Genomic DNA, 23279 nt, shown 5'->3' with positions numbered 1-23279 from the left:
GTGTCCCAAAGTGTCGAGGCTACTGAGGGAGAAGGTGCAGAGTCAGTACTCAGCACCAAATACACTGCTGAGGTCATTAAAGAGCGGGTGTTGGCTCAGAAAGTGGGAGCGAGGAAATAAAAGCTCTCTGCACTATACACCATCAGAAGTGTTTATTCTGCAGAGGTGAGAAAACTAATAATAAGGTGTATGCACATCAATTATTTAAAACAATTCCAGCAAATATCGACTTTGACCACCCTCGCCACCCCCCAACAAAAATACTTCGAGTGATTAAAATGCATTTTGATTTCTTTTTCAACACCAAGTACTTGTTTATCTGGATTTGCTGTCGTCACATGGGGCAAAAAAGAAAAGAATAAAGAAAAGGCTTGGGCAAGACTGTGAAGTTTTTCCTCAACTCTATCAAGAGAATGTCCTTTGTTTTGAAATACTACAGAAATGATATTAAGTCTTATAAAAGTTATCCAGTCACTGGAACACTGATCACTTCAGAATCTGTGTTGTTTGCAAGTCCTCGTTTGGTTTTGGTAGCTTTTCTAGATAGGAAAGTGATGGAGACAAATCCATAGGCAGGTCCACACCTTTGCAGTTGCACTAAGAGGATGAACTGGAAGAAAAAAGAGAAAATAAGGACAATGTAGGAATTTTCCTGGAAGAAAAGCTTTTCTTAAAATAAAATCTTTCAAGCAACAGTTCCAGAGATATATGAACTAATACAATGATGGATGGACTAACACTTAAAGCTAATTTTCATGTTCTAATACTGATGAGGACAAGTCTAGTGAGGTGGCTGTATGAGTTTTTAGCCTTTTCAGAGAGAGAGTATCTACTGACAAGAGAGAGAGAGCACTTTAATGTGAGAACTGAAATGGCAAAGTTAAATAGCCTGTGCAAACAAAGCTGCTCACGACAACAGTAGTGAACTTAATCTTACTTAAATACAATACAATTGGACACTTAATCTCTGCTGATTTATATACCTATGTTGCGCCTGTTTTTATGGTATTTTGCTTACCTATTATAAAAGTCAATTTTAAACCCATTATAAAAATAATTTGCTACTGTCGGAAACTAAATGATGAGCTGGGAGTTGATGTCTAACTTTAAGGCGGCCCAGCTCAGCTGAAGCAAACACCCTGCACCCCAATCATTCTCGGCTGATGGGTCAGGAGATGAGCAATATTCCATCTCCTAGCAGGCTCTGCCTGTCATGTAATTTTCATGCATTGCTCTGGCTCGGAATTTAACATAAGCATGGAAGAAGGAGGGAAAATATTCAGCTTTTGCTTTCGTATTCAGGGCATGTCCTTGCTGCCTTATCACATCAGAGAGCCTCGACCCATCAGTGCTTTCATTACTCCACATTTTCCTCCCCCAAGAATTTATGTCACCATCTTAATTTGTTTTGGGGACACTTGGCAGTCTGATTCCATATCAGAGAGAAAATTTGTTTTATTAGAAAACATCTATAAGCAGTTAATCTGGCAACTTTATTTCAGACCTTGAGAGGTCAATACATAATTTAGAAGTTTTTGTATGCCACTCTAATTGCTTCTCACTCAAAAAGAGCCTCAATTACGCAGGCTTGGTTTTCTGAGGGCCAAAGTCCTACTTCAGTTATCAAAACTGCTGCTGTAGACCCTGACACCTGCGTCAGCCTCTGAGGTATTCTCTTTGTCGTGGTCAGAGATGGAGGAGATGGGAGCAGATAGAGACCTGTGCTGCGGGAGGAGATCAGACAGTGCCACCCCCTGGGGTGCTGGGGTGGGGGATGGTGCACAGGTGGTGGCAGTGACACGACAAGTCTGGTAGCAAGTCGGGAAGCCCCATCTATGCCACAGCACTGATCGAGTAACATGATAGGAAGAAATTGCGCTCCGTAATAGAAATCAAGCTAATGTTGGCTTTCCAGCAGTCATAGGGTGAAGTGAGACTTCAGTCACACAGACTGTGCTTGACGAAACCAGATCCTGGGGCCAGCCAGGGTCTGCTGGAATTAATGGGAAGACTCCTACCGGTCTCAGTGGGCAGGAGGTCAGGTTCCTAGTGCAGCAATACTACTTCAAACCTATATAGGAATCAGTATTTCCAGGGCAATGGGATATAACTGCAGCCCTCCAGGCCTTTGGGATGTAAAACTCAGCTTGATTTACAGCTTGCACCTCATGGAAGAATTGCAGAGACAAATCCTGCAGCTTATGAATAGGAACGAAGGCCCAGCATTATCTTTCAGAGCTACAGCCCCCTTGCCATGAATAAATGTTTCATTTTTATTGCATTTGTTTTGCTGGTCTTTAAGAATCCCAACAATTACATGGTCAGAGATATCAAAGGCATAAAAGAAATCGAGATCATTTACAGCTAGTTCACAAAGGCTTCTCTATAATGTGCTGATCTGGAGAAATTCTGTGTTGATGGGTCCTATTACAAGTGGAAGGAATGAAACTTTGAAATGCTGTTATTTCATCTTTATGTGACACATAATGAAGTCACTTCAAATGTCAGTTTTCAATGGAACATGAGATCTCTGGGTAATGCAGAGCCCATTCAAACTGAAAAAATAACAATGAGGTATAAAAAAGTCCAGTGCATTTTAAGGACATGATGCTATTACAGAATTGAGAGCTGAACAGATTAAATCCCCCCCACCCCCTTTTTTTTTTTTGTCCTAAATGAAAAGCTAAAAACAAGAAAGGATGTTCTGGATTTTATGGCATTTGCCTCACTTCCTTGAAAAAATCCTGAATCTTCTTTCATGTTTCTTTAGCTTGTAATTGAGGACTAATTATGAATTCAACTTTTAAATGATAATGAGTCACTTTTAGATGTTTTATATTTTGTTTTACATTTTCGATTTCAGCTCACCTCACTTTATACTTCTTCAGCTGGGCTCTACCTCTGAACAAGTTGCTTTTAATAATCATTGACGAGGAAGAGGCAAGATTAATCTCACTCATTTAAGATATCTACTTTGAGATTAAGTGAAATGAGTCCTAGAAATGTTATTTCCCCCTATCACCTGTGAAATGAAGTAGATGTCTCACTTGTGGGACATGAATATCATTTCACTATTTAAAAGCGAATATGAGATTAGACAACATTTGTCTTTCAGGCTTTCCTGTATATTCATGTCTTCCTTGATGCATGTAGGCACTGGATTGGTGATGTTGGATAAGCTGTACCCCTGTGGCAGCAGGAGATGCCTGACCTTGTGCCGTTTGCAGGACTGCTGTGGTTCTCGTGCAGAAAATGTGAGGGTTGAGGTGGAGACGAGGAGCACAAGGGGCTGTACAGAGACTTTGTGCTGGTGGCACCTCATCTGCTTCCCCATGCTACTCCATGGGCCGTGTGTGGGACCAAGGAGGGCAGGGCTGGTTCCTCATGTGAGATAGGGACCTGGACCAGGGTATCACTGAAACTGATTAAAGGGCTGAAGGGATATGAAAGGGAACCAGGTGAAGACTGTTGGGCAATGATGGAGGAAAGCAAAGGACACGTAAGAAGAAACTGTGTCAGCAGGTGGTGCCAGAGGACACCTGTGAGAAGTGCCACCGCTATCCTGCCCTTGCTGTGAGCAAAATGCATCCAGAAGAGCTGTGGAAAGCCCTGGGCTTGTCGATCAAAAAATTACTGGAGTTATGATAAACCCTGATGGTGTTGCAATGCATCCTCTGAAGGGGCTTGTGCTTAGAAACTTTTACAAGGAAGTCTGCATAAAGAACATGTAGCAAAACTTTCATTTTCTTGAGAAAAAGTTGTTACAAGACCAATGTGCCTAAATGTTATTTGTTCACCCAGCTCAAGTTTCCCAGTGAATTTCTGCTCAACCTTGTCAACTGCCCACACAGATCTGACAAGAAAACACAGTTCATGATATTGTATTTTTAGTAAGAAATTCTTTCATTTACTTATGGGCACAAAAACCAAATATTTGGAACTAAGTGTATACCTGATCTAGATACACACAATATGTGGAAATGTAGGCATAAAAACATATTCATTATAAATATGTCTGTCACACAGTGGATATACTTGTACATTCAACGCTGTTAAGATCTACAGAAGTACTCTGTTCTTCAATGATCTTTGTAGAATTTTTCAAAAACTTAATAAATAGCATGGGTCATTAGAGGTTTTTTTCTGTAATAGTTTTCAGACTGAGACCCTAAATGACTAACCCATTCTCTTCTTTTTGAGGCTTCAGAACAAAACCTTTCCTTTCCAGTTAAAATCAAAATTGACAACATTAGGTTGTTGTCAGTACATTTCTCTAATGGCCTATTTAGCTTTTAAAAGGTTTTGATAGTGTTTTAAGGAGACCCATGGCATTATGAAAAAAATTCTTAATGTAACTTCAGATCTCAGAGCTCTATCACAGCTGCTATAGGAACTGAGCAGATATGCTGAAAAACACCACCAGGGAGGCAAAGCAGTTCCATCAAGATGAAAGTCAGTGGATTTCATTGACATCTAAGAGGAGAGCCACCTTGGTGAGCAGTATGTCAACAATATGTGTAACTCAGTATATAAGGAAATATCTTCTTGTGAAGTGAGAAAGTATGCAAAAGAAGTAAGAACACAGACTATTGCGAGTTACGACAGGAAACCCAGAAGAATTGGTCTAACAAAGATCATTTGGTCCAACCATCAGTCCTTGAAGCAAGAGGTAAGAAGAAAGAGCAAGAGACGAGAAGCTAGCCTACCTCATTCAGTGGCAGAAATAACGATAGCATGTTAATACTGTGTATATCATAAACAGGAGGGACTCTGGCTGCAAAGTGCTCAATTCTGCTATGAAATAAGAGGAAAACTTGGAGTGCGACTGAATGGAAAAAAAAACAACAGGAGTTGACCAACCTCACAATCCAGCGAGAGATGTTCCCATCCTTTGGTTGTGTCCTGACAGACTGCAATTTGTCATACACACTGAAGTCAATCTGTCCTACACACAGCTTCTGGTACTTTCTGGTGAACAGAAGGACTAGACTATGCACGAATCCTGTTCTGGGTAAAAAGAGTAATGCCACGTAGCTCCATAGTATTTCCTGGAAGCTGACAAAAAGGGTTGATGCTAATAACTGTCAGCGCGTGCATATAAACACTTGTTGGGTTTTTTTTATTCTTTTCTATTGTTTTTTTTTTTTTTTTTTTTTTTTTTTTTAAAGAAAGAGCATAATTCACAAGGTCCTCTACTGACGATCACAGGTGAGTCGGAGAAGCAGGGGTTTCACGGTGAAGGAAATGATCCTTGGCTGGTCCCCTGCCCATGTGTGCTACCTGACCTTCTGCAGCTCCTGTCTCAGCCAGGAGGGCAGGGGCTGACCCAGTCTGTGCAGCAGCTTAGACAGCTCCACGTTGTGCTCTCGGTAGTAGCTCGACAGGAAATCTCGGGACTGTGAGGGAGGAAACAACACAAATAGTCAGACAAGGAGGCTTACCCTACACAAAATGGTGGTAGGCTCTTGCCGCCATGCAGAGGGGTGCCTGGGAGCTATTCTTGTCTCCCAGGGAGAGCCTCTTCTAGGTTCCTACTAGTTCCTACTATTCAGAGATCATTGAAAAAAATTGGTTTTTAAGAGTACCGAGCCAGTGATTTTATTTTATTATTACTATTTTTAAAGTGCTTGCTCTAGGATTCAAACACAGCACTTGTATTTAAAAAAAAACATTAACTTAAATCTCTGTAAAGCCTTTACCTCTTGGTCCATTGGTGGGTATTTTCGACCTTTGCTTTTTCCCAGGCACTTTGTTTTCCCTCCTTCCAGTAACTGGCACCAAAAGCCCTTCTGAGGGTCAAACCTATAAAGGATTATAATTATATGTAAGATTTAATTACAGAAGAATCTCACAGCTACCATAATATCACAGTTAGCTAACAATTATGGCTACACACATCTCTAGATGACATAAATAGTGAGAACAGAGTGGGAAGTAGCTTTCCTCTCATGAAAGCTCTGGGAATTTAATATTTTCCCCCAATTCATTTTGAGAGTGGCTCAAGGCAATAAGTTTTTCACATTGTACTTTACCTGTACTATCTATTTCTTATTCTACTAGCCCAGCATATAGAGTACACGTTTCAAATGTAATGCTATAGGATGCCAATTGTGGTTCTGAAGGACAACCTCAAAGGTCTTCCAGACCGTCACTCATATTCTGTAGTCTGGTTTTGATCAGAGATGTTATCCATGTCGGATCCAAGCAGGATCAATGCTTACATTTTGATCAGTTGACAAAGAACAAAGAAACCTTTGTTGGAGAATTACTGACCAACTCTTTTCCTGGAAGTATGTGCACTGTATTCTCAAGAGTGTTATCATTTTGATCAAGAAAAGCGCTCCAGATGGCCAGTAGGAGCTGATAATATTGTAGGTCAGTACTGTTAATGTGAAAGAGGTTAAAAAGAGCAATCTGATATATTTTGCAGATTTTGACAGTCACAGAATCAATCCTTAAGTATATTTCTAAAAGTAAAGTGTGTGATTGGACTATAAAATGATAAGAAATCTAATATAAAAATGTTTTATGTTGATTTTCTGAGTGAAATAAGTAGTGCTTATGTTTTCTGACAGAATGCCTGTTTTTTGGTTGGTAATTGAGCTCCACCTGGGAAGCTGGTTGTTCCATATCATTAGGCCTAAGTATCACTTCCATTCCAAAGAAGGCATTGAAATATAAACACTGTCTTAACAATATTATATGAAATATGCAATTTGATTTTGATGTCTAAAATTCAAAGATATAGGAATATTAGATTAAGACATTAGAGCACATACTAAGGAATGAACAACACACAATGTTAAGTTTCGAATTTATTGCAGTGGGACTTGCAGCACTCATAAGGCACTGAAAAGGTTCATTTCTGCTATTCAGCAGATGTTTGAGAAGGATGAAGTATAATTGTCTGGAACATGGAGTTAATTAGTTACAGACTACCTTTCTGCCCTGGATCTGTCCATATGACATGGGCATACCTGTGATTTGCTGCTGTACAGAACTGAATTAATTTCTGGAGAAGCGTGAACCTTCTTCACCTTTTTTTTCTTGCCCAGCCTATTATTGCAAGCCTGGCCCTTGTTTCCTAAATTATTTCAGTAGCCGTATCAATTAAAAATAAATAAATCATTGATTAAATGGGTATATTGATAATAGAATCCTTTCTACTTTGGCCTTCTCCTTCTGTTCATTGCATACAGAAGCATGTTAGCTGGCTTTCACTAATTTCCCAAGAGGAGAAGTAATATAGTATGCGACATAAAAGGAAAACTACAAAATCATGCCCCGAACAATATTTCTGCCTCAGACTCAGCATACTGAATATTATTAAAGGAATGTATAAGTTTAGACAGTAGAAGAGAGGGCATTTCTGGATAGAGGAAAAGGCATCCCAGACTTAATTCAACCTATTGTGTCCAGGTATTACAAAAATCTCAGGGCTTCTGTAAAGATAATTGAGTAGAATAGAAACAGGTGGGAACTTCATGAAACACCATGGACTTCTTTCCCTTTCCTAGCACTTTTCCTGGTGATCACAGTGTATTCCTACCAATGTTATGTGTTAAGTCCTTGCAATATTTGTTCATTTCCCATTTGGTTTTTACTACTTCAAGAGGGTGTCCTGATGTGTGGAAGAGATGGTGATCCAGCTGGCAACCCAGTGTCATATGCACTTCCTTGCTCTACTCACTCTGGAGCTTGAGAAGGGGCTGGTTCCCTGGTCCCTACATGAATATTACTCTCCCATGCGATGTTTATGTACTCATGGCTGATAATGAACTTATTGCTCACTAGCATTTGCAGGACTGGATCCTTAGGCTGCTTTGTAATGACTTTGAAAGTGTGTGGTATGCAGTTATTAGACAGCAATGTCTAGGAATTATCCTATTACGTTGACTGTTCTAAGACAAAGCCACTACATCATTTAACACATTTTCATTTTCCGTTCTAAATCCTTACAGAGGTGTGGGCTTCTATCACTCATTTGCATTCTCAGTGTCTCTAAATGGTGATTGCATAATTTTATAGACCTTTTTGCAATACAGTGTTTTCTGTTCAAAAACGTAGGAAATGCCAAATTTTTCCCTACATGTTACTCCTCTGACTTTAATTTAGTTATGGAAAGGAAGCCATATGCATGTAGGTGTGTATTATTGGAGCAAAGCAGAAGCCCCTGCAGATGTGTAGCAGCAGTTGTTTGAGCACCAGTAGTTCAGCTGTATTTCCTCCACTTCAGAAACTAATTACTTAAAAAATCACATTCTGAAATCCAAAACTTCTCCTCTAGAAAAGTACTTTGGCAATGTCCCTGAGAGTCAAAGAGCAGCAGACTCTCAGCTCTCACTTCATGCCTGCAGTTTAAATGAGTATAACCCTCCCACCAGAGGCAGTACTGAAGACAAATTGTAGATGGAGAAGAAACAGTGTGGGGACAGAGGGGCCTCACTGGCCTCATTTTTCTGTCAGTTTTCCTGTTGCCAGTATGCAGGAAGCGAAGGCAGATGCTCTCCCTTGTGCCAGCCCCTCTGTCATGGGCTAGGAGCAGCCTTGATCAGGGCACAAGGCTTCTCAGCCCACGGATGTGCCAGGACTCCTCCAGTGCAGCTCTGCTTATGATGACAGGATCCTCACACAGAGACATTCAGTGCAAAAGCTTCTTACAATTTGCTGTCGGACTAGGAGGGTAGAGATAAATTCAGCCCACTCCCGCCTCCACAAAGACTCTGCCTTCCTGCAGGGAATTGGAACATGTCAAAGAGAGAGTGCCACACAGGCCATTAATCCCCTTTTCTGGGGAAAGCCTTATCCTCCAGGTGGCAAGGATGAGAAATATGATCCGGGCTCATCTTTGCTGCAGTCACTAGTTCGAAGCCAGAGGCTTCAGGCAGTCAATCAAAAGGCTTCCACTCTGTGTAAGGACCTTGATTTGGGCTCCTGCAGAGCACCTCCACTTGCAGCACTGGCACCCCAGGTGACAGAGGGTTTCCAGCTTCACATGAAAATCTGAGCTGCCCCCGTATCCCAGGTTGAGGTCTGCAAGTTCATAATTGCACCCAACTGCCAGCACACAGACCAGATCCATCCATGCCATGTGCCTGAGTGCTGCCAGGGAAAAAGGCAACAGAACTGGCCCAACCACTTATGGAAAAAGGATTAGGGAATGATATATTTGGTCTACAATAAAAGCAAACAAATAGAGAAACTTTGCAAGCAGATGAATCCCACCATACTGAATGATGTTCTCCTAATCTCTGCCATTAAACATCTGCATAAATGTGGTAAAAATGTTTAAACTAATCTTTTCAGACTTAACAGCAGGGGGTCTTCAGCTTCTGGAAGATGTCATAATGCTCAACAGTGTGATTTGCAAATGTCTGCTGAGCTTGTACATGCACAACTTACATCGACTGAACCCACATTTTAATTGTTATAGCCAAGAAAGCAGCACTAGAACCAGAGGAAACATCTTGGGCATCTGTGGTTTAACACTCAAATGTAGCAGACATTTTTTACATGAACCTGGGCCTCCATTCTGTGCCTAATACAAAATACTGAGCAATCATTTGCTCTGTGTGTTGTGTGAAGTAGAATTTGCACATGAAAATGTATGGAACCTTGCAAGTAAATTCTGTAATGCGTGTATGCAAGTTAGGGGAAAACTGAATGCATCTTAAACACAACTTTGAAAAAAATGCTTTTTTCTTTGCAAAATTGTTTTTCTTGTGAGTTTTTGTTGTTGTTTGTAACTAATGATGTACTAATCTGTGATTCCATAGGACAGATGATAAAAAAGACTCACGTTAGAGCTTCAGAGTAATTATAGTGAGGAGAGACTCCAAGGAACTTCTGCACTTCATCCATCACAGTAGCTGGGTCACTTCTTAGCTGCTGTCCATCAATAATTAGCAACTATAGGGATAAATATGCCAGTCAGTGAGAAACAGATTGAGGTTCAAGAAAGGAATAACATTATTTCCTTGTTGTTCAGAAGGAAGAGTTAAATCTCACAAACCTAACCCAAGTACCAAATAATTCTGAGTCAGAGAGATAAGGAAGGAGTGCAGAAATGTTTCAAGGGTTTACAGTGTGTCCGTAGGAAGTCTGGCATGGAATAAGAGAAGTGATAGAACACTTATATATTAGAATTAAATGTTCAGAAGCCGAACAATTAAATGTTCAAAAGTGATATTGTGGCAGTTTATTTCAGAATTACCACCAGCCTTGCAAAACTGTTAGCAAAGGTCTCTCTCTCTCTCTCTTTCTTTTTAATTTAGAATTGTCATGATGTAAAGGTACATTGACGTCCACAAGCAAATGTTAAGAGTATGTATCAAAAGTCTCCCAGAGAACCATTGCTAATAACTATTCTGGACAGACGTGTTTTATATTTATCATGAAGGCTTATTATGAATTATTAAGTTTTTGAGTGCTCAGGCTGAGTGAATGCACATTACTGAGTGCCCATTAGTAAGCACCGTGAGTGCACTCTCTGCGCACCTTATTAAGAGTGAGTGCATTTTGTTGTGCATCTTGTAAAATTAATCACTACAACTATGCAACATGAATGGTTACCAGTTTTACAAGAAATATGTCAGTGTGCCCCTGCATGTTTAATAAGAGGTGTGCATTTGCTTTTTGCTGTTGTAGGAGAAGTAGAGAAATTGTCATGAGGGATGGCAGCAGCCCAGTCCAGAAGAAAAGAGAATAAGGAGCACAGGTAACGGGGCATGGGACACGTGGTACCCTGTGCACGCTCCAGATTTCCCAGGACAAACATGCTTATTCTTTAATTACCCTTTAATATCTTTTTCTTACAGTAGGCAGACATAGTATGTAAGCAATGAACCATGTACAGAGGTAAAGAATGCCCCTGTTGTGTAACTAAAGCATTTTCTTTAGGTTTATATCATGAAACAATTTCTGTTTGTTAATAGGCATATTTCAGACCAGTTCTCAGAGTACTCAGCCTTGTGACTTGATGGGGAGCAGATTAAATCCCCTATGATTAAGAAGGAAACAGTTAGAGACCTACTACTCCACCTGGCCTGTCACAAGCGCATAGGGCCAGGTGGAATCCACCAAAGGTGGAGGTGATTGCCAAGCTGCTTTCCACCATCTATCAGCAGTCCTGGTCAATCAGAGAGGTCCCAGAGGACTGGAGAGTTGCCAGTGTGATTTCCATCTTCAAGAAGGGCCATAGGGAGTATCTGGGAAACTACAGGCTTGTCAACCTGACCTCAGTGCCAGGGAAGGTTATGGAGCAGATCGTCCTGAGTGAGATCACACGGCATGTGTGGGACAGCCCAGAGATCAGGCCTAGCCAGCATGGGTTCACAAAAAGCGGGTCCTGGTTGACCAACCTGATCTCCTTCTATGATCAAGTGACCCACTCGGTGGATGAGGGAAAGGTTGTTGATGTAGTATACCTTGACTTCAGCAAAGCCTTTGAGTCTGTCTCCCACAGTATTCACTTGGAGAGGCTGGCAGCCTGTGGGCTGGACAGGTACACTCTTTGCTGGGAAAAGAACTGGCTGGAGGACTGGGCCCAGAGAATGCTGATGAATGGAGTTAAATCCAGCTGGCGGCTGGTCATGAGTGGTGTTCCCCATGAGTCAGCATTGGAGCCTGTCCTGTTTAATGCCTTTATTGATGACTTGGACGAGGGAATTGAGCACAAACTCAGCATGATTGCAGACAACATCAAGGTGTAGTAACAATCTGCCTGAGGGTAGGAAGGCTCTAGAATGCCAGAGGAACATGTATAGATTGAATCAATGAACTGAGGACAATGGGATGAAGTTCAACAAGACCAAGGGTTGAGCCCTGCACATTGGTCACAACAACCCCATGTAACACTACAGGCTTGGGGCAGAGTAGCTGGAAAGCTGTGTGGAGGAAAAGGATCTAGCCAGTAATGAGCCCAGGTGGCCAAGAAGGCCAATGGCATCCTGGTTTGTATCAGAAATAGTGCAGCCAACAGGAGCAGGGAAGTTATTGTCCCTCTGTACTCAGATTTGAACTGTGTTCAGTTTTGGACCCCTCACTACAAGAAAGACATCAAGGCCCTGAAGTGTGTCCAGAGAAGGGCAGCAAAGCTGTGAAGGATCTGGAGCACAGGACGGCTAAAGAAACTGAGATTAAGTCTGAAGAAGGGGAGGCTCGGGGGAAAATTTACCAATCTATACAATGCCAGAAAGGAGGTTGTGGTGAGGTGGATGTCAGCCTCTTCTCCCAGGTAACAGTGAAAGGACAAGAGGGAATGGCCTCAAGTTGTGCTGGGGAAGCTCAGGTTGGATATTGGGAAGAATTTATTCTCAGAAAGAATGGTCAGGCACTGGAACAGGATGCCCAGGGAGATGGTGGAGTCACCATCCCCGGATATTCAAGGAACGGGTAGATGTAGTACTTAGGGACATAGAATAGTGGGCAATATTGGTGGAAGGTGGACAGTTGGTTTAGATAGTTTAGATGATTCTATGATTGTATGATATTGGTTAGACCTATATGTTTATGTTAAATGTTCATGGAAAGGTTTGTAAAAGACATTTCAATAAAACATCTGAAGAAAGATGAAGCAAAAGAAAGAATTTCTGCTCTAATACTGAGGAATGCTAATTCCCTATCAGCATCAAATAAATGTAAAATTTTCTATGAAAGAAAGTCACTCATAGAGTCCATGTGGCTAGAGGTCAAAGAGTTTTCCTGTTGCAGAACACAGAAAAATCAAAATATTTCTGGTAAATGCTCTGATATTGACAAATCTGCACTTCCTAATGGCTAAGAGTTCCAGTGGGAAGCATCCCATTACCTCTATCAATAAGGCCAATACTCATTGCAGGACCTTCTGCAACCTTAGTGAACTAACAGATTCAAAGTTACCTGTGAAGCTGGGTAGTGAGTTAGCCATCGTTCAATGTGGACAGCATACCATCCAGGCGTCAGACACCTCTTCTGGAGAGTCCTTATCTCTGAGGGTGCCCAGGGGCTTGACGTAATGACTTCATAAAAATTGAATTTCAGGGCAGTGGGATCCTCATGAGAGCGCTGATGCTAATGGGAGATATTTAGTCACACATCACTATGACTCTGAAGAGTAAGCCATGATCAAAGAGAAAAAGAGGAACAAATTGCTCTGGTACTTCTAATGCCCACAAAGAGCAAAATCATGACTCCCTACAGCCTCTTTCCCAGTACATCCTATAACTCTCCTCAGAAGGCAACGACCTCAGTTCAGATATTGCAATGTGTGAGAGTTGGAGGTTTTGCCTGCCCTTCTCTGCACCTCAGTCTACTCCATGCTGGAACCAGGGGTGAGAGAAGAGCTGAGGAGGTGCTCTGCCAAAGGATATCCAATGTTTTACTGCTATGCATCTCCCATCAGCATTTGTACAGATGCAAATTAGAAAGGGTGCAAATTGCAGCCCTAAGCCACTTTTTATTTCTTGTAGAGCAGTATCAGAAGTGTTGTACTTTCTGTTTATTGCAACATTATCTGTGTCAATTTTAACCCTGTTTTTAGTATTTTCTTAATTTCTGTAACCACACCATATTTTGCATACCAAAATATCTCATTAAAAAAACAGTGAACAGACTTTCTCATGGAAAGGTATGGATATGACAAAAGGCAGCAAAGAGCATCCTAGAGTTTCCTCAGAAAACTAATATGTTTTGTTTTATTTCCACAAAAAGAAAAAAACCCTCAACCCTACCCTTCAGACACATCTCTTTTCAACTATGAGGAAACTTTAGAATATATTACATATATTTGTACACTAATCCATGTTATTCAGCTTGTAAGACAGAGGACTAGATGAGGAACCATATTCTCAGCATAAAAAGCTCTGATTTCTAGCTAGGCCATGCTCATTTTCCCCCGTGCATCTCCCTGGGCGAGGAACATTGCTTTTCCTCTATGTAGTGTCAAATGTAATTGAGATTAATATGCTTGTTTACAGCTAGTGGCAGCTCTGTGCTGAGAAGTTTCATCATTTATGACACTGGTGTAACAGGTGCCAACTGCAAAAGCTGGCATTCAGCATCCTTTCACTTTTACCACTTTCACACAATGCAAATGCTGTGCAATAAATCCTGTTCTTGCTCAAGGGCACAAATTCCCACTGATGATGGTCATCATCCCCGCTGTTGATTTCACTGTCTGTTTCTCAAAGGCATGGTCCATACCTGATACCAAGAATAGGCACGGTCAGATGGGTCGATGAGGATGGTGATGATCTTGGCCTTGGGGATGAGGGAAGCTGCTCGTTTAGGAGCTTCCTCAGAATGAAAATAGTTGGCACTTTTCTCAAAGAGAAGGTCAGTGGTGGTGTTGGAAGGAGTGGGGAAGAAATCCATGTACCTGGGAGGTAAAGAAATTAATTAGAATTAAAAGGGTCATATGCATCTACATCTCATTTCATGGTAGGTCAAAAAGTAGATTTTCAGACATAATTCATAACAAGCAAAATTAAATTTCTCAGCTCACTCCAGAACCGGAATAGGGGGAACAGATTTTGGCTCTTGGATGGTACTGGTAATAGCTAAGTCCCCCATGAAGTCAGGTAATTAGGTTTTCCCTTTGATGGATGGGATTTTTCTAATAAGTTCAGTGTCACAAGGAAATCTTTTGCCGGTTCAGTTTTAGCCAGAGAAAAAAAATGAGAGAAGCTTCAAAATGCAAACCATTTAGTTTTAACATTGTTGAAATATTTCATCTTTGAACTGACAAGTCTTTTAGCCATTTTCAGAAAGCAAGATTTCAAATTTTGGCTTTCATGATTTTTACCATTGAAAATTGATTTGAGGTAAAAATGAATAGCATAGAAAGTTTAATCCAAAGACTGAAGAATTCAAACGAAGGCATTTTATGGTCTTGTTAGTTTGCTTGAGTACTCCAGAAACTTCAGTTTTGATGTGGCTAGTTGTTTTTAAGTACTTCCTACTGAAACAAAGTGTGTGGGACCTTACCCTGTGCTCAAAACTCTACTGACCTCTGAGCCTAGCAGCCAATCCCAGTGAAACGTGCCAGAAGAGGTCTCAGAAAGGCCAGCTTCTTTATGTAGACAGTGCTGCAGAGGAGAGACTCACAGTCTCAAATGGTTTTTAGGGAATAAAAGCTGGTTCATGGGGCTCCACAGCAGTTCAGCCCTGCCATGCTAGGAGCCAAGTCCTGATCTACCAGTCCTGCTCATCCCACTCTTTCTCCTCCTTGTGCAGTATACCATATACTCTGTGATATCTATGTGTGAGCTCTTCCCTTATGCACTATGAAAAATAAATAAGTATTTCTTTCTCCTCCTTTTTCATGGCACCTTGGAAAAGATTGATATGTTTTTGTATAATGTGGTGTTTGTCTTATATTTTGGTTTTCATACAAAGATGAGTGTCATTCCCCATGGAAACAAAAGCCTTACAAAATTTTCTTCTTAAGCAAAAACAATAAAAGCAATGTTTAAAATTTATGAGAGGAGAATCAGTTGAAAATCTTTATGGAGGGCTTTTTTTCTTCTCATGAGAAGCCAAATTTTACTTAATTAAAAACACTAAAGAGAAAAGGTATAATTCATCCCTTTCAAAATACATAGTTATGAGAAGACAGAGATGATATTCAGAAAACAGCCATCATTACTGTGCTTGCTATTTTATTCATTTGTGAAAAGAATAAGAAAATTGTTGCTGCAATACTCCTATGAAGAAAGGTTGAGGGAACTGAGCTTGTTTAGCTTGGAGAAGAGAAGGCTCCAGGGAGACCTCATTGTGGCCTTCCAGTACTTGAAAGGAATGTATAAACAGGAGGGGGGACGTCTTTTTACGAGGGTGGATAGTGATAGGATAAGGGGGAATGGTTTAAAACTAAGACAGGGGAGGTTTAGGTTAGATATTAGGAGCAAGTTTTTCCACACAGAGGGTGGTGACGCACTGGAACAGGTTGCCCAAGGAGGTTGTGGATGCCCCATCCCTGGAGGCATTCAAGGCCAGGCTGGATGTGGCTCTGGGCAGCCTGGTCTGGTGGTTGGCGACCCTGCACATAGCAGGGGGATGAAACTCAATGATCATTGTGGTCCTTTTCAACCCAGGCCATTCTATGATTCTATGATGATTCTATGACATGATTAAATGTCCTATCATTAGAAGTAAGATTCTCATTCTCTCTGATAATGCCAAGCATAACAAATTAATCCAGTATTTACATAGATGTCATACATGCTACTGTATGATTGTGATTCAGCATGTTTTAATAATGAATACTTCATTTTTGTTATTTTCCTTACCAGTCAATTCCTTTGTGATAGTTGTTCCCATTGAAGAACTGAACTTCTTCGAATGTTTTTGGGCTAGGGATATTACTGATAATAGAAGGATGCATCAGAAGAAATAAATAAAGTGCTGTTGTTCCTACAACAACACAAAGAGATGTCATTAGGATACATTAAAAAAAAAAGAAAAAAACAACGTTGACTTAATTGATTTAAGAAAGTACTTCTAACTCAGTTCATACTGAGATATACTGGAAAATTAGAAAGGTTTCCTTTGCCTATTTGTGAAAGGGGTATGTAGGTGCAAGGTACTTTCAGATGAAGTAGGGAATATGTGCAGATTTTTTCTGTGCTTAGTAAACTTTTCTCATTTCTGGATTTTGAATTCTGCTTTCTGAGGCAGTAATGATACTGTTGTTGGTGACATTGCTTTCTTGACTTTGTTAACCCAGTGATGGAATTTGGCCTGAACGTATTTGTTTTTAAATTGTTTACATGCACAAAAGTTTCCCAAAGTAGTAATTCTGTGATTGTGCTTCTCTTGCTCCCAGAACAGCACTTTTTTCCCCTGTGCATTTCTCCTGGGGGAGTCTGCTATTGAGGAATAAAAAGTCTATCAAGAAGACACAGTGTATTTTATCTGCACTGTCTACCTGCCAACAAACCTACAAGTAATAAGCGTGCTTTAAAATCCCCATAATTTTTTGTTGTTATTTATTAGTTAAAACAAACAAACAAACAAACAGAAGTGTTATTCAATACAAAGTGAAATTTCTGGAGAATGTGTCTTCCAAATTACTCTTCAAAGATTTTATGCTGTGCAAGCTATCATTGGACTATGAATCAAGACCTTCTGTCTCTTTGTCACTGTCACAGAATCTCTATATAATCTTGGATTATTCATTTATTTCCCTGCCTCAACATCCACTTTCTGTAATATGTCAACAACAGTAATAGATAGCATGGGAGTGGGAATGTGTATCTCAATTTAAATAATGCTGAGACCCCCAGAGGAGGCCTGCAAAGAGGTAAATGTGTTGACTGGCAATTAGGGTTTCATTCAAACAACGCGGAAACAATTTGTCAAAGAACTTAATAACAAACTTTACTTATGGCACCTTGACAGCATATTTCTTTATGGTGGATGTTTGCACTGCCTTCTTCTGCACTGTCTGATTACCAGTGGGTGAAAGTCAGCAGTGAAATTAGATGTGCACAGCCATCAAGTACCAGCTTTGAAAGTGCCACAACACTACTTCAACATCCGTCCACAAGGCAGATGTACACATAGCTGCTCGTGACTCAGATGGGGCTGCCATCAGCAACTGTGTTTTCCTGGGTATGCTGGGATTTCTGCCCTTTGGCTGCCAGCAAGAGCCAGCTCTAGAGAGCATCTGAGCACTGAGCCAGTGCTGCCCAACCCCTCCTGCAAATGAGGATGAGCTCATGCCTCTTTCCAAAAGCAAATCAACCAGAAGTATTGCCAAAATAATCCATCTTCACATCTTATAAAGTGTCTTCAGTTTTTGGAAAGAAAACCATAATTGAAGGCAACAAATAATTCATAATCTGAGCCTTCCCTGTTCAAATAAATAGAGCATTGGGAAAGATTAATAATACCCATTAGAATAGAGACTGCTGGGAAATTTTGGTGCTATTCCCTTAGCAGACTTCTGGTAGCAGTGGCTAGTAGTGGAAAGAGAACGCAATATTACCATTCATCCCATTCTCTCTATCTGTTAGTGGTGGAGGAGTTACTATCTGAATCCTATATGGATGAGGAATGCATGTTCTACAGCAGGGAAATGGTTTCAGTTTACACACATAGATACAAATCTGGGACTTGGTTTAGATTACAAATTCATTGTTTCTTACCTGTTTTCTGGGGTCCTATAACAAGAAATTTGGGTAGATGGTCACAAGTTTTGTCTCTGGGCCAAATATCTCTGTGTCGTTTGTCATCACATGGATTCTGAAGAAGAAAAACAGAGTTGTGGTACATCATGCCAGAGACATCCTGAACATTTTGCATGCATGTAAGACTTTGCAGAATCTAGATCTTACACGCTAATACCAGAGCCTTACACAAAGTAGTAAAAACCCAAGGTATGGCACTTGGGTTGAAGCAATCTCAGATGTGTAAAGACTGAAAGAAGAACTCATTGAGAGCAACCCTGCTGAAAAGGACATAAAAAGCTTGACAAGAACCAGCAATGCATGCTTGCAGCCCAGAAGGCAAACTGTATACTGGGCTGCATCAACAGAGGGGTGGCCAGAAGAGAGAGGGAGGTGATTGTCCCCGTCTATTCTGCTCTTGTGAGGCCCCATCTGGAGTCTTGTGTCCAGGCATGTGGCTGCCAGTACAGGAAGGATGTGGAGCTGTTGGGAGTGAGTGCAGAGGAGGGTCACAGAGATGGTCAGAGGACTGGAGCACCTGTCCTATGAAGAAAAGTTGAGGGAGCTGGACTAGTTCAGCCCAGCAAAGAGAAGGCTCTGGGAAGACCTCATTGTGGCCATCCTCTACTTAAAGGGAGCTTTCCAGTACTTAAAGGGAAGATTTAGGTTAGACATTAAGAGGAAATTCTTTACGCAGAGGTAGCTCGCAGGCTGCACAGAGAAGCTGTGGAATGCCCCATCCCTTGAGGCACGCAAGGCCAGCTTGTATGGGTCCCCGGGGCAGCCTGACCTAGTGGGTGGCAGCCCTGCCAATAGCAGAGGGGGTTGGAACTGAATGGTCTTCGATGTCCCTTCCAACATGATTCATTCTATGATTCCGTGATATTTCCCCTTAAGAGTTATTCCTCACAGATATTGATGTCATTGGTAGGAATCCCTGGAAACCCTTCCATTATACTGGGCATCAGACCTTCCAGGTGTACAGAGACTAAGCTCCTTGATACCTTTCAGGACTGGTCCTTACAGGGCCCCAGTGAGATCAGGAAAGCTGAACAGCTCTGCGAAACCTGGAAGGATTGGTTTCAAAATCCACACCTTATGAGACTACTGTGTTTCCCTTTCTCCATTAGTCTGGTGCTTTTCATCAGCTCAGAGCCTGTGGGCATTTAGGCAAGCATGTGTGTTGTCCCTTTGACAAAAATTAAATGTGTGTATAATGGTTTTACATGACTGAGGATTAAGTTCAGTCATTAGAGAAAAAAAAAGAAAAAGAAAAGAAATATTAAACCATTGATTTAATCAAGTTTTCATTTGAAGTTAAAATGGAAACCTCTGTTTGAATAGCTTTGAGGCATTACTTTCAAAGGTGATGAAATGGTTTCAGATGCATAGTACTCTTAGCACCAATTTTAATTTACATAAGAACCCAAAATGAAGGCAGAATAGAAATGTGGGATATTACTCATCATCATCTTATCTTTTTACTGTCCATGAATACAAAATAAAAATGTGTGAACAAAAGACCCCACAGGAAAGGTTAGGACTTATTGCATGGATCCTGCTTTTGCATAGCATTGGCTGGTAATAGAAGATACAGTTTGCTAGTGAAAAAAAGTTAGCAACATATAATGGAGAAAATCATTAAATGATGTGAATCACTGCAGCTCCACTAAACTCAATGGGAATATTGTCGATTTATACTTTTAGCATCTGGGCCAAAAATAATAGCAAGATTTCCTGCTCCTTTGTATGAGCATAAGCCTGATAAAACTGCTTGGATCTCAATGGTGTCACTCTGGATTTAAGCCTGCATAGCTAAAAGCACAGTGTGGCACATCATATTCTGAGTAAGAGAAGAGCCAAACATGTACAACAATTGGGAAATTACAGTGTAGAGACTACAAGCAGCACTGTTGTGCATTTGCAACAGAGATAGAAAATAGCCATTTGTGGGCTGTCTGGAAACCCTTTTCCTTTCCTAAAACAGCAGCCCATTCTACAGCACTGACCCCTCTGTCCCTCCCTTCTCCTCGTTTCTTTGGTGTAGGAGGTTCAAGTGGCATGAAATCCTTGTAGCTGCTTCCATTGATGGGCACAATGGACCTGTGCTGTTTACCTTGTGTAGCTCTTGCTATAGGCTTTCTGTGCTCATCTTGCTGGTAGTGCACTGTAACCAGTTAATACATTGTGATGCATCAGCAAACCTGCAGATAAAAGGGGAAGGAGCTTTCGCTCATGTAGTTGCTTTTAATATGCCTGATTTGGGGCGAGTTGAAAAAGAAGTTTTTAAAGTGAAGCAGGCTTTTTACTTTTTTATTTTTATTTTTACAGGAACAGATTCTTTTTTTGACAAGCAGTGTAATTGGAGGCAGGGAGAGGTCAGGACATTACCTGCCAAAGGGGGTCCGTCTGCTCAGGGAAGAGTTCAAAGTACTTGTGTGCCAGCTGGATGGGTGGCAGTGTCTGCAGTTGCAGGTTGGTTGAGCTCTTCACAAAGCTGGCCAGGTTTGAGAAGGTGTACAGCCCCAGGCGGTCATTCCCATAATTAGACAAATGGGTCATGAAGATGCTGATCTGGGAGAGCAGAGAAACCTTTCAGTCAGAGCAAGGGCAGGCATGCCAAACTCTCTCACAGCCACTCAGAAACAATACAAGAGGAAAATGTTAAGCCAGTCCTGCTCCCCAGCCTCTCTGCCAGCTTCAAGTCTATACATAGTCGCATACGTGCCATGTCTTCAAAATCCCCTCTCTCACCTCAAAGACTCCCCATCTCCATTCAGGAGGTGTGTTCAGGGATTCTTTATTCTTCCATTTTTATTTCTTTTGTCAAACTGCATCAAAGTTGTTTCTTGCACAAGCCCTGCTTGCTTCCTAATCCCTGACCAGGGCCTATGAGTTCAAGTCACACGCGTGGCTGGGCCCACCACCAGCTTCCTGGAGCACCAGTTCTTACTCCTCAGAAAAGCATTAATTTCAGAGCTGCAATTTACAGGACTAACACTAAAATCTGACTAAGCGTCTGCCTCATTCAAACTAAGTCTAACACTGACACTAAAATCTGACTAATAGACTGTCTCCTCCAACTGGGTTGGCCAGTTTGTGTAAAATCGTTTGTCTGTAGAAAGATAAAAAATTCTGAAATGTAAAACTTTCAAGCATTTATAGATTATGATATCTCAACTAAACATCAGTACCATTGATTTCTTCTTAAAGGCAATAAAACTTCTGTCTGTTTATCAGTCTTTTTATAGTTCTCCTTTACATGGAGAAATTTGCTTTGTAGATCTCGTCATTTATTTCCCAAGGATAAAGAGAAGAATTTGTAAGAATAATGTGCAGAATATATTTCCCAGTACTTTCTTTATATGAGGTGATTAAACTCAGCTTCAGTGCTGCAAAGGCCCAGTTTATCTGTAGATTGTGATTATTTAGCTTTCTGAAGATGCTGTCAAACAGGGTATTGTTACTTAACTGTTTCACTCAGTACATTGGCCTCAGATACGGTGCAGTGACAATAGAATTTAATTACACTGTCGTGGAGAAATAGCATCATATTGATAACTAGTGTATATGTGTGTATATATATATATATAACCATATCATACTTTAAGGAGACCTTAATGTGAAGTAAAAGAGTTACAATGACAGTTTACAGCAAACCTCAAAATATGGTGGTGGGAAAAATGTCATTTTGCCATCCTAACTCAATGCAAGAATTTTGGGAAAGATAAAATAGAGCACTGGCTTTGTGTACTCAGTGGTCAGCTGGTAATGCTGTGTCTCTGTGTCTTACGGACACAGAGTCCATAAGAGTTTCACTTTTCCTCAAGTCTTCTGTGCCTATCATAACTGTGAGAGATGAAGAAGCCATACAAGGGCATTATTTCCTTATAAATGAAGCCCTCCTTTATGTGAAGTTTAGAATATCTCCATATGAGAGGTATTTATGGATGACCTTTAATGGGAGCACTTCTTCGTGCTACACTGAACTCCTGAAGCCCAAAAACAAAATGTGGCCTGAGCCAGACCCTTAATGAAGAAAAAGAACAATGCTGAGCAACAAATGTTAGCTTGTGAAAGGATCAGGCTCCCACCACATTGATAATGTGTTCTGTTCTTGCTTTATACAGCCAGCTCACATGCACTCTGCAGCTCACAGACCCAGATTCATTTGCTTTCAGGTTGGTCTGGACTTAGGAGAGGGGCATAGGCTCAGCACTCTATTACCTAGCTTTTTTGTGCCTCATTTAGGTTACGGAGCTGGGTTGTACAGCCTTAGGAGCTTTTGGTTGAAGACTGACAAGATAATTACCAGCGTGCTAAAACTCTTAGGCCACCAGAGTTAGCCTAAGATGCAGCTCTGTAGGCAGAGATGGGTGTATGCATCTTGTGGGATCTTTTAGGTTCTGGAACACCTGAACTGGAAGAGATTAGTCACCAGCAGTAGAGACTCCTGGTTCACAAGCTGCTTGCTTTACAATTGGATACCTAAGGCCAGGTGAGTCTCATTTTAGGTGATTAGGAAGGGGAACTGATAGCAAAGCTGAAGGCTCATGGCATTGGGTGTGAGTTTACAAAGTCCTGCGTGGGCTATAAGAAGGGAGAGGGTAGGTATTTTTTATTATTATTTTTCTTTTCAGAGCTGTAGTAGGAGATCTGGTATGCTCAGGTCAGTGAGATTTCTGTCTCTGTCTTGAAGGTGGGAATTGTTTGTGTAATATTTTTGTGACCTGGGCATGGAAGAGGAGGATTTGGCTGCTATTTTTTGAGGTCAGCCCTGGGCTTGAGCTTTGGCTGCATACGCTGTGGCCATAGTGCAGTGTGCTGCTCTGCCTTCCAAGGTAACCACAGGTCAACAAGCCACGTACTTCCCCCTTCTACCACTGTGCTTGCTACTCTGGTGCTTTTTAAGTGGCAGCCTACAATGTTTAAAAACCTACCCATTAGCGTGTTATATTATTTATGAGGATTTTAGTACTTCTCTAAGGTGAAGATTAGTGGAGCTTAACAGAAAGTGTCTGTCATGGCCTATTTGCAGCGTGTTTGCACAGTACTTGCTTTACTCCATGCAAGGTAACTTATTGTTTGCTCTTATTCTGTTCTGAGCCATCTTGGAGAAAAGATTGGATT

The 23279-nt window shown here is 41.1% G+C and overlaps 1 protein-coding gene and 1 long non-coding RNA gene across 4 annotated transcripts in view; one reads left to right on the top strand and one right to left on the bottom strand.

Annotated features, from left to right (window-relative positions):
• The window catches only part of LOC112532302, a 154182-nt gene that overhangs the window by 36402 nt on the left and 94501 nt on the right, over window positions 1-23279 (top strand). The gene's annotated exons all lie outside the window — the stretch shown is intronic.
• The window catches only part of NDST4 (N-deacetylase and N-sulfotransferase 4), a 160661-nt gene continuing 137515 nt past the window's right edge, over window positions 134-23279 (bottom strand). For both annotated transcript variants that reach the window (XM_040699341.2, XM_015276354.4), the window contains 9 exons: window positions 20541-20723; window positions 18129-18225; window positions 16269-16392; window positions 14182-14356; window positions 12880-13050; window positions 9800-9909; window positions 5700-5802; window positions 4861-5396; window positions 134-610 (listed from right to left, as the gene is read on the bottom strand). In XM_040699341.2, the coding sequence (XP_040555275.1) occupies window positions 5277-5396; window positions 5700-5802; window positions 9800-9909; window positions 12880-13050; window positions 14182-14356; window positions 16269-16392; window positions 18129-18225; window positions 20541-20723 (1083 nt within the window). In that variant the 3' untranslated portion in view covers window positions 134-610; window positions 4861-5276. The remainder of the gene's footprint in view (window positions 611-4860; window positions 5397-5699; window positions 5803-9799; window positions 9910-12879; window positions 13051-14181; window positions 14357-16268; window positions 16393-18128; window positions 18226-20540; window positions 20724-23279) is intronic.

Source organism: Gallus gallus, chromosome 4, assembly GCF_016699485.2.
Source record: "Gallus gallus isolate bGalGal1 chromosome 4, bGalGal1.mat.broiler.GRCg7b, whole genome shotgun sequence".
Lineage (NCBI taxonomy): Eukaryota > Metazoa > Chordata > Aves > Galliformes > Phasianidae > Gallus > Gallus gallus.
Note: the sequence above shows the minus strand (reverse complement) of the source record. Positions and strands in the feature narration are given on the sequence as shown.